Here is a 13,243-nt window from a genome sequence, read left to right as displayed (position 1 = left end):
TGACACCGGTCAAAAACAAATAGAACTGAGAATTGAGGTAATAAGATTAATAAATGATATAGTTTTGACTGTGTTGTGTGCTTGGTTTGCAAAGTAAAGGTTAAACAATGTCGGCATCCATTGGATTCTGACATGACATATGCTACACTGTAACATGATAACTAAGCTTGATAACATGATGCAAAGTATTCCTTTTTTAAACCATATTCACTCAACTAATAATTTGCATCATTTTTTACCAAAATTGGAGCAACTTTAACTTTTGACCCCTATACAAATTGAAATTGACCTTTGTCGCCATTCTTGCTGTTTTTACCCCATAACTCCATAAAGTTCATTCACAGATAGTCCAAACTATACATTTTTGGAATCTTTAAGATCAGACAGATAATATGGAATACCTTTCGATATGATTTGGGCAATTTTAAATTTTGACCCCTGTGTAATTCTTCAGTTGAATCCTTCTTGGCTGCCTATTGAAAGTTCATGTGGCCACTCGGCATTTGTAAGGCGTATGTGTCAAATTTGGTGCTTGCATCACCATTTGAAGCATTTTTTTCAGTTATCCACGGCACTATACATGAGGAGGGTAGAAGGAGATGGGATGTTTGTCAAATCTCAGTCACATGCGGTATGCAGCCACTACACTCTGAGTAGGGCTAAAATGATTAATCGAGTAACTTGAATAATTCGATTACAAAAAAAATGTTCGAGGCAAATTCTGTACCTCAAAGCTTTGTTTAACATTGTAGTACATATGCCAGGCCTGTGTGTGGCAGTGCAATGTCCGCAGGAAAAATAAACAGAAGACTGGAGGATAACAGCTAATCAAATTAGCAATGATAGCTACTGCTTTCCAACGTTTTAAGAGAAAGATGGTCCACGCTGATCATCTGAAATAGACTTACTGTGCATTTAAAGTGAAGCAGTGTGTTTGTCTATTTTTAAAAAACACACAGTCTGCTCTACGTGGGGAGGGACTATTGACCCAGTGGCCGGCTGCTGTCTCTCTGCCCAGTGTGAGGGGCTCTCAGACCGTGTGATTCATGGCTCTGTCCCTGGCCACTTTCTTCTGTTTCCCTCAGACTCACACTGAGTGTTTGACTTTTTAATTTCTGCTTTTTTGGCCAACACACAACACTTCACAAACACGGTAACTTAAATAAAACTGACTGCGAAGCTGCATGTTCGACCTCCAGCTGAAATGCATCTGCTGAACTGCAGAGAAAGAGGGATAAAAAAAATCATGCAGGGACCCAGTACATCAACCTTTGTAATAATAAAAAACAAAACTTAAAAATGGTTACATTTTACAAGTTGGAGAAAACAAAACAGAAAGCCACATCCCATCGCCCTTTCAGCAAAATGCCAATCCTTTGGCGCAATGACATTGTGCCATTGCTTAAGGAGAGCCCTGGACTATTGATGTTGTTAAAAAAACGCAAAAGTACTTTTTATCCAAGTACTCGATTAATCGCCAGAATAATCAAAAGAATACTCGATTACTAAAATAACTAATAGCTGCAGCCCTAACTCTGAGTACCAGTCTCAATGCAAAGAGGCAGTGGCTCTACTCTGAGTCCCTCCCAGATAGTCAAGCTTTTCACCCGATCCGGGAGTGTAAACCCTGGTACTTGATGGAGGACTCTCATTTCTGGCATTTGTATCCATGATCTCACCCTCTTAGTCATTATCCAAAGTTCATGACCATATAGGAGCATAAAATCCACTGGTAAATTGAGTCTCACCTTCTCGCTCAGTTCCTTCTTCACCACAACAGTCCAGTACAGCATCCGTAAAACATCACATGCTGCCCTAATCCATCTATCAATCTCACACTCCAATTTATACCCACTTTTGAACAAAACCCCAAGATAGTTATACTAGAGTGACCAAACATCCTGTATTCATGTCCTGCCCTGGCTGTCCTGGGTTGTTTTTTAGAAAGCTCCGGCGGAGTCCACAATCCACCATAAGCAGCTATGTCAAGAATGTGGACACACCTTCTACTTTGGTCATATAGAGGCCGGATTGCACGTTGCAGCAATTCCCGTACCCCATACTCCCGCAGTGCCCTCCAAAGGACGCGTTAAATGACTCATTCATACACCTTCTTCCAAGTCCACAAAAGACATGTAGATTGTAGACGCCCAAATTTTTCACCAAAAAAAAAAAAAAAAAAAAAAAAAAAATGGAGCTAGTCAATGGAGTGTGGTGCTGAATCCACAGCACATGAATCAGCCCTGTATGTTTTCAGCACCATGGACAGAGTCATTCAGTCTGCTGCCTGTCAACTTCGTGCGCTCATCTCGTGCTCATGCACAATTCATACGACTGCAACACTGTAAATTTTGCAAGCAGCCCCAGCTATTGCAGAGGAATCAACGAAGACGAACGCTGACATTTCATGAATAAACTTTAAATCAGTCTGGAGGACGTTCCTTCTCGTGGCTCGGAAAGCTGCAGGGTCAGAATCAGTCGTATATGCGGGTCGGGGGAAGCCCCCTCAGACAGACAGACCGAGTGGGACAAACCGTCCAGCATCGCTTTAGTTTAGCCATCCGAATAAATGAGAGCGCGCTCTCCGCCGCGCGTTTCCCACACCGTCTGTCACTTTTCCCCACCTGCCGCCGCACCACGCCACAGAAAAGCCGCCGCGACGTGACACGGACGCAACACGATCCACTCAGATCATCGCCAGTGCTTTATTTTTTCATTTTTATTTTTTAGTTGCGTGCACACATGATGTTTAACATAAAGATTGGAGCAGCTGTGCAGGCGGCGCGAGGATTCCTCCTGCAGCTGAACCGATGCGTCAGAGCGCAATGATTCTAATTCATGATCACGCCAATATAAACCATCCCAACACAAACTGCGCAATGTTTAGTTGGTCATTGCTGCTTTCAAACGGCTTCCACAGAGCGCGCGATATGAAACACGCAGCTAACGGGTGCGACGACGCGCACGCCGCTTTGAGAGTGACACTAAAGTGGAAGAGGGGAAAGAAAAGTCGAAAAGATGAAGAGTCGGGGCGGGCATGTCCAGCTCCTTCATGCAGACTGCTTTCCCATCACCAATCACCCCACTCTGTCTCTCTCTCTCTCTCTCTCTCTCTCTCTCTCTCTCTCTCTCTCTCTCTCTCTCTCTCTCTCTCTCTCTCTCCATTCTCCATGTGCGCCGGACGCGCAGCTCTCTCCTGAGCGGACACTGCAGGGGGAAGAAGCCACCGAAGCAATCATGGAATAGGAATACTGCTGGGGAAAAAAAAAATATATATATTAAAAAAAAAAAAAAAAACTGGGGAAAACCTTTCTTCTCCCCTCCTCTCCCCTTTACCGACGCCTTTTTTCTTCTTCTTCTTCATCTTCCTATCATCCTCGCAAATACCCCCCCCCCCTCGTTTATCCCCTCTCGATGCATCGCAACACTTTCTGAAGGGATCGCAGGAAAGAGGAAGGAAAAAAATGAGGATTATAATTTTTTCTTGGCACTTTTTCTGGGTGTATTCCGCCCTTTGGGCGCTGGTGACGGGGGCTTTCCCCAGCTCGGTGCAGATAGGTGAGTTGGAATCGTTTTACGCACGGACACTCTGACGCACTGATACGTTTTGGAGCGCAGGAACGGGCTGCCTGCAGCAAAAGAAAGACACTAAATGACTGCAAAATACTTGAGAAAATCACGCCAAGATGCACGCTTTTCTCCTCTGGCGCATCTTTTGCGTCTTTAAGAGGAGGTTGATGTCTCCTCTCTGGGTAATAACTCCTCTCTCTCCTGTTTTTTTTCTGTTTGCGTGTTTGCAAGGCTGTTCTGTGCTCATGAATGTTTCAGCGAGCTTTGTTCCCTTCTCGTCGTCTTCAGTGTTTAGACACTGCAGTACACCCCCCCCCCCATCTCTCTCTCCCCCCTTTTTCAGTTACCCTCCTGTGTCAGTGCGCCAGAATGCTTGTCTTTCAGATCTGAGATAAAAGTTAACTGTGTCCGGATCATCCTTGCTTTGCTCTGCGCCTATGGACACACACACACACACACACACACACACACACACACACACACACACACACACACACACACACACACACACACACAGGTGCGCGTGTAATAATGAATGCACACTGCATCATTCCTCGTGGGGGGGGGGGGGGGGGGGGGGGGTGCAGTTGGGAGGTCCTGTAATGAGATTCGGCTCCTATCGTCGTGTCTCCCTGCAGCTGCCAATAAACTTAACAGGCTAAATGATTTCTGCTGGGCACACTTTGTGCTGTTCTCTAAGCACCAGTGTGCACACTCAGCCATAAGACTGCATACACATTCATGCATGGTGTGCACGCTTATAACGTGGTTGCAGGAGTTATTAAACTAAACCTATTTGCCAGTGAATGTCCATGCTTTGGCCCTGGTTTGCAAAGCAGATTTGTGATGTTAGCCTCATCATCCTCCTCCTGTGAGCATAAAATAAAATGACCCCATCTGGCGAGACATCAAGGGTTCACAAACACTACAGGCTGGGCTTGAAGCACTCAGCTGGATGTCTACTAGGGGTGTGCATCGCTCCCTTATAAAACAATATCATACATATACGGACACACGGGCGATTTGATTCGGGAACAATACTTTTTTATAATGGAATGCTTCGGTTGGAATGCATCAAATCGGTGCAGTCTGATGCAGCTCTTTGTTTATTTTTTTGTGGTAAATTAGAATCTGTCAAAAGTGGCACTCTTACTTACTGCAACTTAGTTCCTCCAGCTCCTATGGGAACATTAGGCATCTCTCCAGATTTCTTGTTTCATCGCTATGACTTTCGCATCACTCCAGCTGAGGCCCATCTTCTCCATGTTCTTGATTGACGTACTTCTCGAGGTAGTTACCGGGCTTCCCCTCTTTTTTTTTTTTTTTTTAAACCACATTCTGGTCACCATTCCAAATATGTTTTGGGATGTCTCTCATCTGTCTTCCTAAGGACATGTCCCAGCATCGTAAGTCTGTGTTCTTTGACAGCTGGGGCCAAGTGGTCTCTGAGTTGTTCTTCAGAGGACTTCTTCTTTAGTTACCCTGTCTCTCCATGCCATACCTGGGATTTTCCAGAGACATCTCTGTGAAACATGTCAAGCCTGTAGCTGCTTGCTCTGCATTGTGTTTCTGTTGCGACTTCTCCTCTTGGCTCCCCTCTGGACACAAACTCGCAATGTCCAGCATGGGAAGCGGACACTCTGACCAGTCGGCTAAAAACTCAGGCTCTACCCTCAGTGGTCAGAGTCCTGACCACTGACACACACCAATTAGCTAAACTGCAGGATTGTCTTACAGACATAAAGACATGGATGACCTCTAATTTCCTGCTTTTAAACTCAGATAAAACTGAAGTTATTGTACTTGGCCCCACAAATCTTAGAAACATGGTGTCTAACCAGATCCTTACTCTGGATGGCATTACCCTGACCTCTAGTAATACTGTGAGAAATCTTGGAGTCATTTTTGATCAGGATATGTCATTCAAAGCGCATATTAAACAAATATGTAGGACTGCTTTTTTGCATTTACGCAATATCTCTAAAATCAGAAAGGTCTTGTCTCAGAGTGATGCTGAAAAACTAATTCATGCATTTATTTCCTCTAGGCTGGACTATTGTAATTCATTATTATCAGGTTTGTCCTAAAAGTTCCCTAAAAAGCCTTCAGTTAATTCAAAATGCTGCAGCTAGAGTACTGACGGGGACTAGAAGGAGAGAGCATATCTCACCTATATTGGCCTCTCTTCATTGGCTTCCTGTTAATTCTAGAATAGAATTTAAATTCTTCTTCTTACTTATAAGGTTTTGAATAATCAGGTCCCATCTTATCTTAGGGACCTCGTAGTACCATATCACCCCAATAGAGCGCTTCGCTCTCAGACTGCAGGCTTACTTGTAGTTCCTAGGGTTTGTAAGAGTAGAATGGGAGGCAGAGCCTTCAGCTTTCAGGCTCCTCTCCTGTGGAACCAGCTCCCAATTCAGATCAGGGAGACAGACACCCTCTCTACTTTTAAGATTAGGCTTAAAACTTTCCTTTTGCTAAAGCTTATAGTTAGGGCTGGATCAGGTGACCCTGAACCATCCCTTAGTTATGCTGCTATAGACGTAGACTGCTGGGGGGTTCCCATGATGCACTGTTTCTTTCTCTTTTTGCTCTGTATGCACCACTCTGCATTTAATCATTAGTGATCGATCTCTGCTCCCCTCCACAGCATGTCTTTTTCCTGGTTCTCTCCCTCAGCCCCAACCAGTCCCAGCAGAAGACTGCCCCTCCCTGAGCCTGGTTCTGCTGGAGGTTTCTTCCTGTTAAAAGGGAGTTTTTCTTCCCACTGTAGCCAGGGCTTGCTCACAGGGGGTCGTTTTGACCGTTGGGGTTTTACATAATTATTGTATGGCCTTGCCTTACAATATAAAGCGCCTTGGGGCAACTGTTTGTTGTGATTTGGCGCTATATAAAAAAAATTGATTGATTGATTGATTGATTGAGTCCTTTGGATGTCGGTCGAGTGAGGCCTATTGACTACCATATGTACAGCGACACCTGTCTGTAGTTCTGTCATTTTCCACATTTCACATAATCTAAAAAAAAAAAAAAAAAAAATCCAGAAATCACAATGTATGATTTTTTTTTTAATAAGTTATTTGTATGTTACTGTTGCAAATAAGTATTTGAACACCTACCAACCAGCAAGAATTCTGGCTCACACAGACCTGTTAATTTTTCTTTAAGAATTCCTCTTATTCTGCACTCTTTACCTGTATTAATTGCACCTGTTTGAACTTGTTACCTGTGTAAAAGACACCTGTTCACACACTCAGTCAATCACACTCCAACCTGTCCACCATAGCCAAGACCAAAGAGCTGTCTAAGGACACCAGGGACAAAACTGTAGACCTGCACAAGGCTGGGATGGACTACAGGACAACAGGCAAGCAGCTTGGTAGAAGACAACAACTGTTATGATTATTTATTAGAAAGTGGAAGAAACACAAGATGACTGTCAATCTCCCTCGGTCTGGGACTCCATGCAAGATCTCACTTTGTGGGGTAAGGATGATTCTGAGAAAGCTCAGAACTACACAGGAGGACCTGGTCAATGACCTGAAGAGAGCTGAGACCACAGTCACAAAGATTACATTAGTAACACATTATGCTGTCATGGTTTAAAATCCTGCAGGGCAGCAAGGTCCCCCCTGCTCAAGCCAGCACATGTCCAGGGCCGTTTGAAGTTCACCAGTGACCATCTGGATGATCCAGAGGAGGCATGGGAGAAGGTCATGTGGTCAGATGAGACCAGAATAGAGCTTTTTGGAATCATCTCCACTTACCATGTTTAGAGGATGAGAACAACCCCAAGAAAACCATCCCAACCATGAAGCATGGGGATGGAAACATCATACTCTGGGGTGCTCTTCTGCAAAGGGAACTGTTCAACTGCACCGTATTGAAGGGAGGATGGATGGGGTCATGTATTGTGAGATTTTGGCAAACAACCTCCTTCCTCCCAGTAAGAGCATTGAAGATGGGTCATGGCTGGGTCTTCCAGCATGACAGTGACCCCAAACACACAGCCAGGGCAACTAAGGAGGGGCTCCGTAAGAAGCATTTCAAGGTCCTGGAATGGCCTGGCCAGTCTCCAGACCTGAGCTCAATAGAAAATCTTTGGAGGGAGTTGAATTCCAAACCTGAAGATTTGGAGAAGATCTGTATGGAGGAGTGGACCAAAATCCCTGCTGCAGTGTGTGCAAACCTGGTGAAAAACAAAGGCTACTGTACCAAATATAACATTAATTTTCACAGGTGTTCAAATACTTATTTGCAGCAGTAACATACAAATAAATTATTAAAAAAATACATACATTGTGATTTCCGGATTTTTTTTTTTTTTTTTAGATTGTCTCTCACAGTGGACATGCACTAAGATGAAATTTTAGATCCCTCCATGATTTCTAAATGGAGAACCTGCAAAATCGCCAGGGTGTTCAAATACTTATTTTCCTCACTGTACATTTAAAAGTTATCCCTGCAACCACAATGGATATGTTGAGTTTATTTTTATTTTACCTCACATGGAACATTAACTTTCCAGTGAACAGTCTGACAAGAGCTTCACTCTGACCATTGAAGTTTAGTGAGAGTTGAAAATATGGAAATGGGATGGTGCGGGTGTATGTCACTTCTGGCAAAGTGGCAAATCCAAAGGTGAGAATTTGTACATCCATGACTGGCTGCCTGATGAAAACATGCTCGGGCTGTATTGCTTGTCTACTGATATCAGCTAGTTTGGTTTGGTATCTAACTTGCTTCTGTCAGCCAGCTAACAGCCATCATTGCCTGGAACAATGAGATTTATACACCAAGCTGACTTGAAATGAACCACTGTACATTAAGTTGACTTTATTGACGAGTCTGACCCCTTTGAGAAGTGATCAAATTACACGTATTTGTACTGAGTTTGGCAATATCTTCATCAGCCGAAAACGGCCACCAGAGGGCACTGGGGTAAAGTTCGCTTCAACTGGGGTTGCCACCCATCCCTCAAAATACAGAATTGTCCTTTATTTGACAATTAATTGTTGTGTCCCATATTGAATCAATACAGGATGTAAATTGTTCTGTATTTTCATAAATGTCCCACACACACTCGCCAAAACTGAATACCGAATAAAATAAAATACAGGAAATATTAAGGGCTGCCAATGTAATTTTCTGTACCTCGTGTCGAGTCCTGTAATGAGGAAACTCTACTACATCCAAAGAAGCAAAAACTTTGCAAATATACAGATGTGAATGGGAACAGTCGAACCCCTGGCTTGACAGTGTTAGTGTTAATGGGTACAAGGCAAACTGTAGGCAAAGTATTTTTATTTTTTATTTCCTCTTAAAGTAACAATGTACTCACTTTAAAGATTACAATTAATGGAATGGTCTGTTTTCCTTAATATTTATGTTTATTATTGAACACTTGCGGAGAGGTGATGGTCTAGTGCAGGGGTAGGCAACCTGTTCCAGAAAGAGCCATGAGGGTGCAGGTTTTCTTTGCAGCCACTGACTCCACCAGGTGATTTACTGATTAATATCACTTTGAGCAGATGGAATCAGTTAACAGTGAAATCACTGGTGGAGTCAGTGGCTGCAAAGAAAACCTGCACCCCTCATGGCTCTTTCTGGAACAGGTTGCCTACCCCTGGTCTAGTGGTAGGGCGTGGGCTTGAGACCAGAGGATCCTCAGTTTGAATCCCAGCCTGATCGGAAAACCACTAAGGGCCCTTGGGCAAAGACTTAATCCCCTAGTTGCTCGCGATGTGTTTTGAGTACCTTGTATGGCAGCACCCCTCACATTGGGGTGAATGTAGGCATTATTTGTGAAGCTCTTTGAGCGTCTGATGGAGAAGGAAAAGTTCTATATAAATGCAGTCCATTTACCATTTATTTCACACTTCAGGTGACTGCACAGTTTATCATTAACAGTTTCATGTTAATAATGCACTTAAAGCTTTAAGTATGACTAAATGATTTTTTTTTTTCCAAAATTAAATATACCACTCCAGAAAGGTGGCAACCCTAGCTTCAACCCATAGGACCAAAACAAGCCATTTTTCTGGTTCATAGTACATTTAATAGATTCCTTGTATCAGTGTCGTCGTATTGATTATTTGTTCACCCATTCCGGCCCAGTCTCACATTTTTATTTTATTTTTTTTATTTTTTTTGTGCTCCCATCATGAAATGAGTCAAATTTTCATGACGGGGCTTTTTTTTTTTTTTTTTTTTTTTTAACTCCTACTCCTTCCCCCACCCTAATCATAACCACCCCCAATCCCCCCCCCCCCCCCCACACTTCACTTTTAATTTCGTGCAGCTATCACGGAATGAATTAGAATGAATTCGTGCTGCCGTGACGAAAACGACGCACTTTTAGTCACAATATCACAAACCAATAGATTAACATATATTTTGTGCTGCTGAATCACGACTTGCCATGAGACCAGGTTGCCCATTCACATACTGATGCCAGAGTGGTGTGTTGAAAAGCATTCAACTGCAGTAGGGGAAACCTGGAGATTAATGATCTTGATCATGGTCCAATTTTCAATTCAGTTTCAATTCAATTTCAATTCAATTCTATATATATTTTTTTCAATTTATTTTCATTTATATAGCACAACAGAGTTGCCTCAAGGTGCTTCACACAAGTAAGGTCTAACCTTACTAACCCCCAGAGCAGTAGTGGTAAGGAAAAAGTCCCTCTGAGGAAGAAACCAGTCCATATTGATGATTTTTTCACCATCATCTCCTATCTGGTCAGAGGTTTGAATGCCACTCTGGTCACAAGGTCACATCTCAAACCTTTAACCACTTCCCTGACATCTGCCCACTTAAGTGAAGGAAGTGCAGGCAAACCCGCACTGCTGGAAGGGTACTTTTAAATTGATGTACCTTACCAACGTTGCCATTGTGCCAAAGGGTGGGTATGTTTTAAACCTTATGCCTCTGTAGTGCCATGGTGCAACTTATGTTGTGATTTGGTGCTATATAAATAAATCGAATTCAGAAATTATTGGCGAGCTACACAAGCGACAATTCCTTTATAAAAGCATATTTTACCATGTAGCATGCAGTTTGATATATGACTTTTTTTAAATGCTGTCAAACACAGGCACAGGCCCATTCTTTCTGCTTTCCAATATTTCTCTTGAGCAGTCATTTGCATATCTCTGCATTGCACAGGACTAATATCAAGAGTGGCAACGGCAGCTTCTTTTATGCAGTTTATGTGAGAGGGAAAGACTGACACAGCGGATAACGATGGCGAATCTTCTTTGGCAAAGTACAACACGTCATGTTGGGATACATTTAGAGTCCCCTGTGCACGCCTGCAGCTTTCCAATGCCATCCTTAACTAAAACGAACTTCATATTCTTTTCAATTGGCAATTATTCAGACTTGCGATCATAAGAAGATTTCTCTCTTGGCATTACTTGATGGTGAAATTTCCTTGTTAAGAAAGAGGAAGAAGACATATGAGAGAAATTACATTTTGTTTGCACTGGTTCATTATGTATCACTTCACTTCCATTCCTGTCATCTCTCTCTTTCTCTGTCTCTCTCGGTGTAAATCGATGGAGTTCAATCTGATTCACTTCACATGAAGACACACTTTATTTCACTTAATTTAAACCCCAAAAGCAATCTAAAACCAATCAATTTTTATCAGCATTACACAACACTAAATATAACTTTTAGCCAAAAATGTGCAGTTGAGTTCATTATTACCAATTGTGAGAGAATTAGATACATATTACACACGTTCACAGGGGTCATCACTAAAAATACCCAAGTTATGTCATTCTGCCATTAAAAATATTTAGTTTCCAATGTACTGTCAAATTGCAGTTTTTAATTTTGCTGTCTCTGCTCTACCTTTGTCTTTAGTCACATCCTCCTGGATCAAACATGCTGTGTTCAGGGGTCATTGTTAGTGGTTTATGTTGTGACGTGACTGACTGCCAGTTGCATTAATTTTAGTGTTTATACTATCATAATTAATCAAACCCACTGAAGCAAAAATGTCTCTCTGTGGACAGAAATTAACCTGAAAGGGTCGAATGATCTCATAATTTGTACAAGCAGATTGCCACATCTGATTGAAAATGAGAAAAGAGGCAACAGTGTTGTTTTTATAGGTATAAGAGTCACCTGAACATCAATTTCACTGTCTCTGTTTTGGTTGTTGTTTGGTTGGTTGTTTTTTACATTTAGGCAACCAGCTTCATGAAGTATATTAAACCTGCTGATCTTAGATGTATTAAATTCAACCCAGTCTCACGTTTTTTTTTTTTTTCATGCTCCCATCACGAAATAATAAATTTTTCGTGACAGGGTTTTTTTTAACTCACTATTATGAACCCTACTCCTACCCCCAACCCTAACCTTAACCACCTCAACCCCTCCGCTTCAACATTTAACCCTCTTTAACCCCAGAGTCCCCAAATTTGGGGACTTGCCCTGTTTTGGAACATTTGAACCCTCATAACTAACCAATGCTGACATCAACATACACTCATTATACATCAAAATGCCAAGTGAAGTCTCCTCTACAAAAGTATCCACTTCAGTCACATATCAACTAACCGTAGCTGAAACGCCAAGCAAATAAAGACATAAATCGGAATTCATTTTTTGGGAAAAAAAAAAAAAAACTCATTTACTCCTACCAAGTATTACTTACTTTCATTTTTTTTTTTTTTTTTTTTTGCATCCACCTCATCCCCTAGGACCTGTCTTTACTTGATCCAAAGTTTGCATTTTTGACCTTGTACAAGCTGAGAAATAAATCATAATGTATGGGTATGTGATTTTGGTGAAATAGGCTCTAGGGCTTAAGGGATTAATTTCATGCAGCTGTCACGGAATGTATTAGAATAAATTTGTGCTCCCGTTACAAAATGTGGCGCTTTTCATGACAATATCATGAACCAACAGATTAATGTATATTTCGTGCTGCTGAATCACAACATGCCATGAGATATGGCATGAAATTTTATTACAGAGATTAGAGCATGCCATAGGTATTAAAGGCACTGTGCTGCAATGGTTTGAATCATATTTATCTAATAGATTACAATTTGTTCATGTAAATGGGGAATCTTCTTCACAGACTAAGGTTAATTATGGAGTTCCACAAGGTTCTGTGCTAGGACCAATTTTATTCACTTTATACATGCTTCCCTTAGGCAGTATTATTAGACGGCATTGCTTAAATTTTCATTGTTACGCAGATGATACCCAGCTTTATCTATCCATGAAGCCAGAGGACACACACCAATTAGCTAAACTGCAGGATTGTCTTACAGACATAAAGACATGGATGATCTCTAATTTCCTGCTTTTAAACTCAGATAAAACTGAAGTTATTGTACTTGGCACCACAAATCTTAGAAACATGGTGTCTAACCAGATCCTTACTCTGGATGGCATTACCCTGACCTCTAGTAATACTGTGAGAAATCTTGGAGTCATTTTTGATCAGGATATGTCATTCAAAGCGCATATTAAACAAATATGTAGGACTGCTTTTTTGCATTTACGCAATATCTCTAAAATTAGAAAGGTCTTGTCTCAGAGTGATGCTGAAAAACTAATTCATGCATTTATTTCCTCTAGGCTGGACTATTGTAATTCATTATTATCAGGTTGTCCTTAAAGTTCCCTGAAAAGCCTTCAGTTA

General features: G+C 41.8%; 1 protein-coding gene across 6 annotated transcripts in view; it reads left to right on the top strand.

Moving 5' to 3' along the window:
• The first annotated feature begins 3,315 nt into the window (after positions 1–3,315).
• The window catches only part of gria4a (glutamate receptor, ionotropic, AMPA 4a), a 451,011-nt gene continuing 441,083 nt past the window's right edge, over positions 3,316–13,243 (top strand). For all 6 annotated transcript variants that reach the window (XM_034167735.1, XM_034167734.1, XM_034167737.1 and 3 more), the window contains exon 1: positions 3,316–3,558. In XM_034167735.1, coding sequence (XP_034023626.1) covers positions 3,465–3,558 — 94 coding nt within the window. In that variant the 5' untranslated portion in view covers positions 3,316–3,464. The remainder of the gene's footprint in view (positions 3,559–13,243) is intronic.

This window comes from Thalassophryne amazonica, chromosome 4 (genome assembly GCF_902500255.1).
Source record: "Thalassophryne amazonica chromosome 4, fThaAma1.1, whole genome shotgun sequence".
NCBI classification, from domain to species: Eukaryota; Metazoa; Chordata; class Actinopteri; order Batrachoidiformes; family Batrachoididae; genus Thalassophryne; species Thalassophryne amazonica.
The sequence above is the reverse complement of the archived record's forward strand: the minus strand, read 5'-3'. Positions and strand labels throughout refer to the sequence as shown.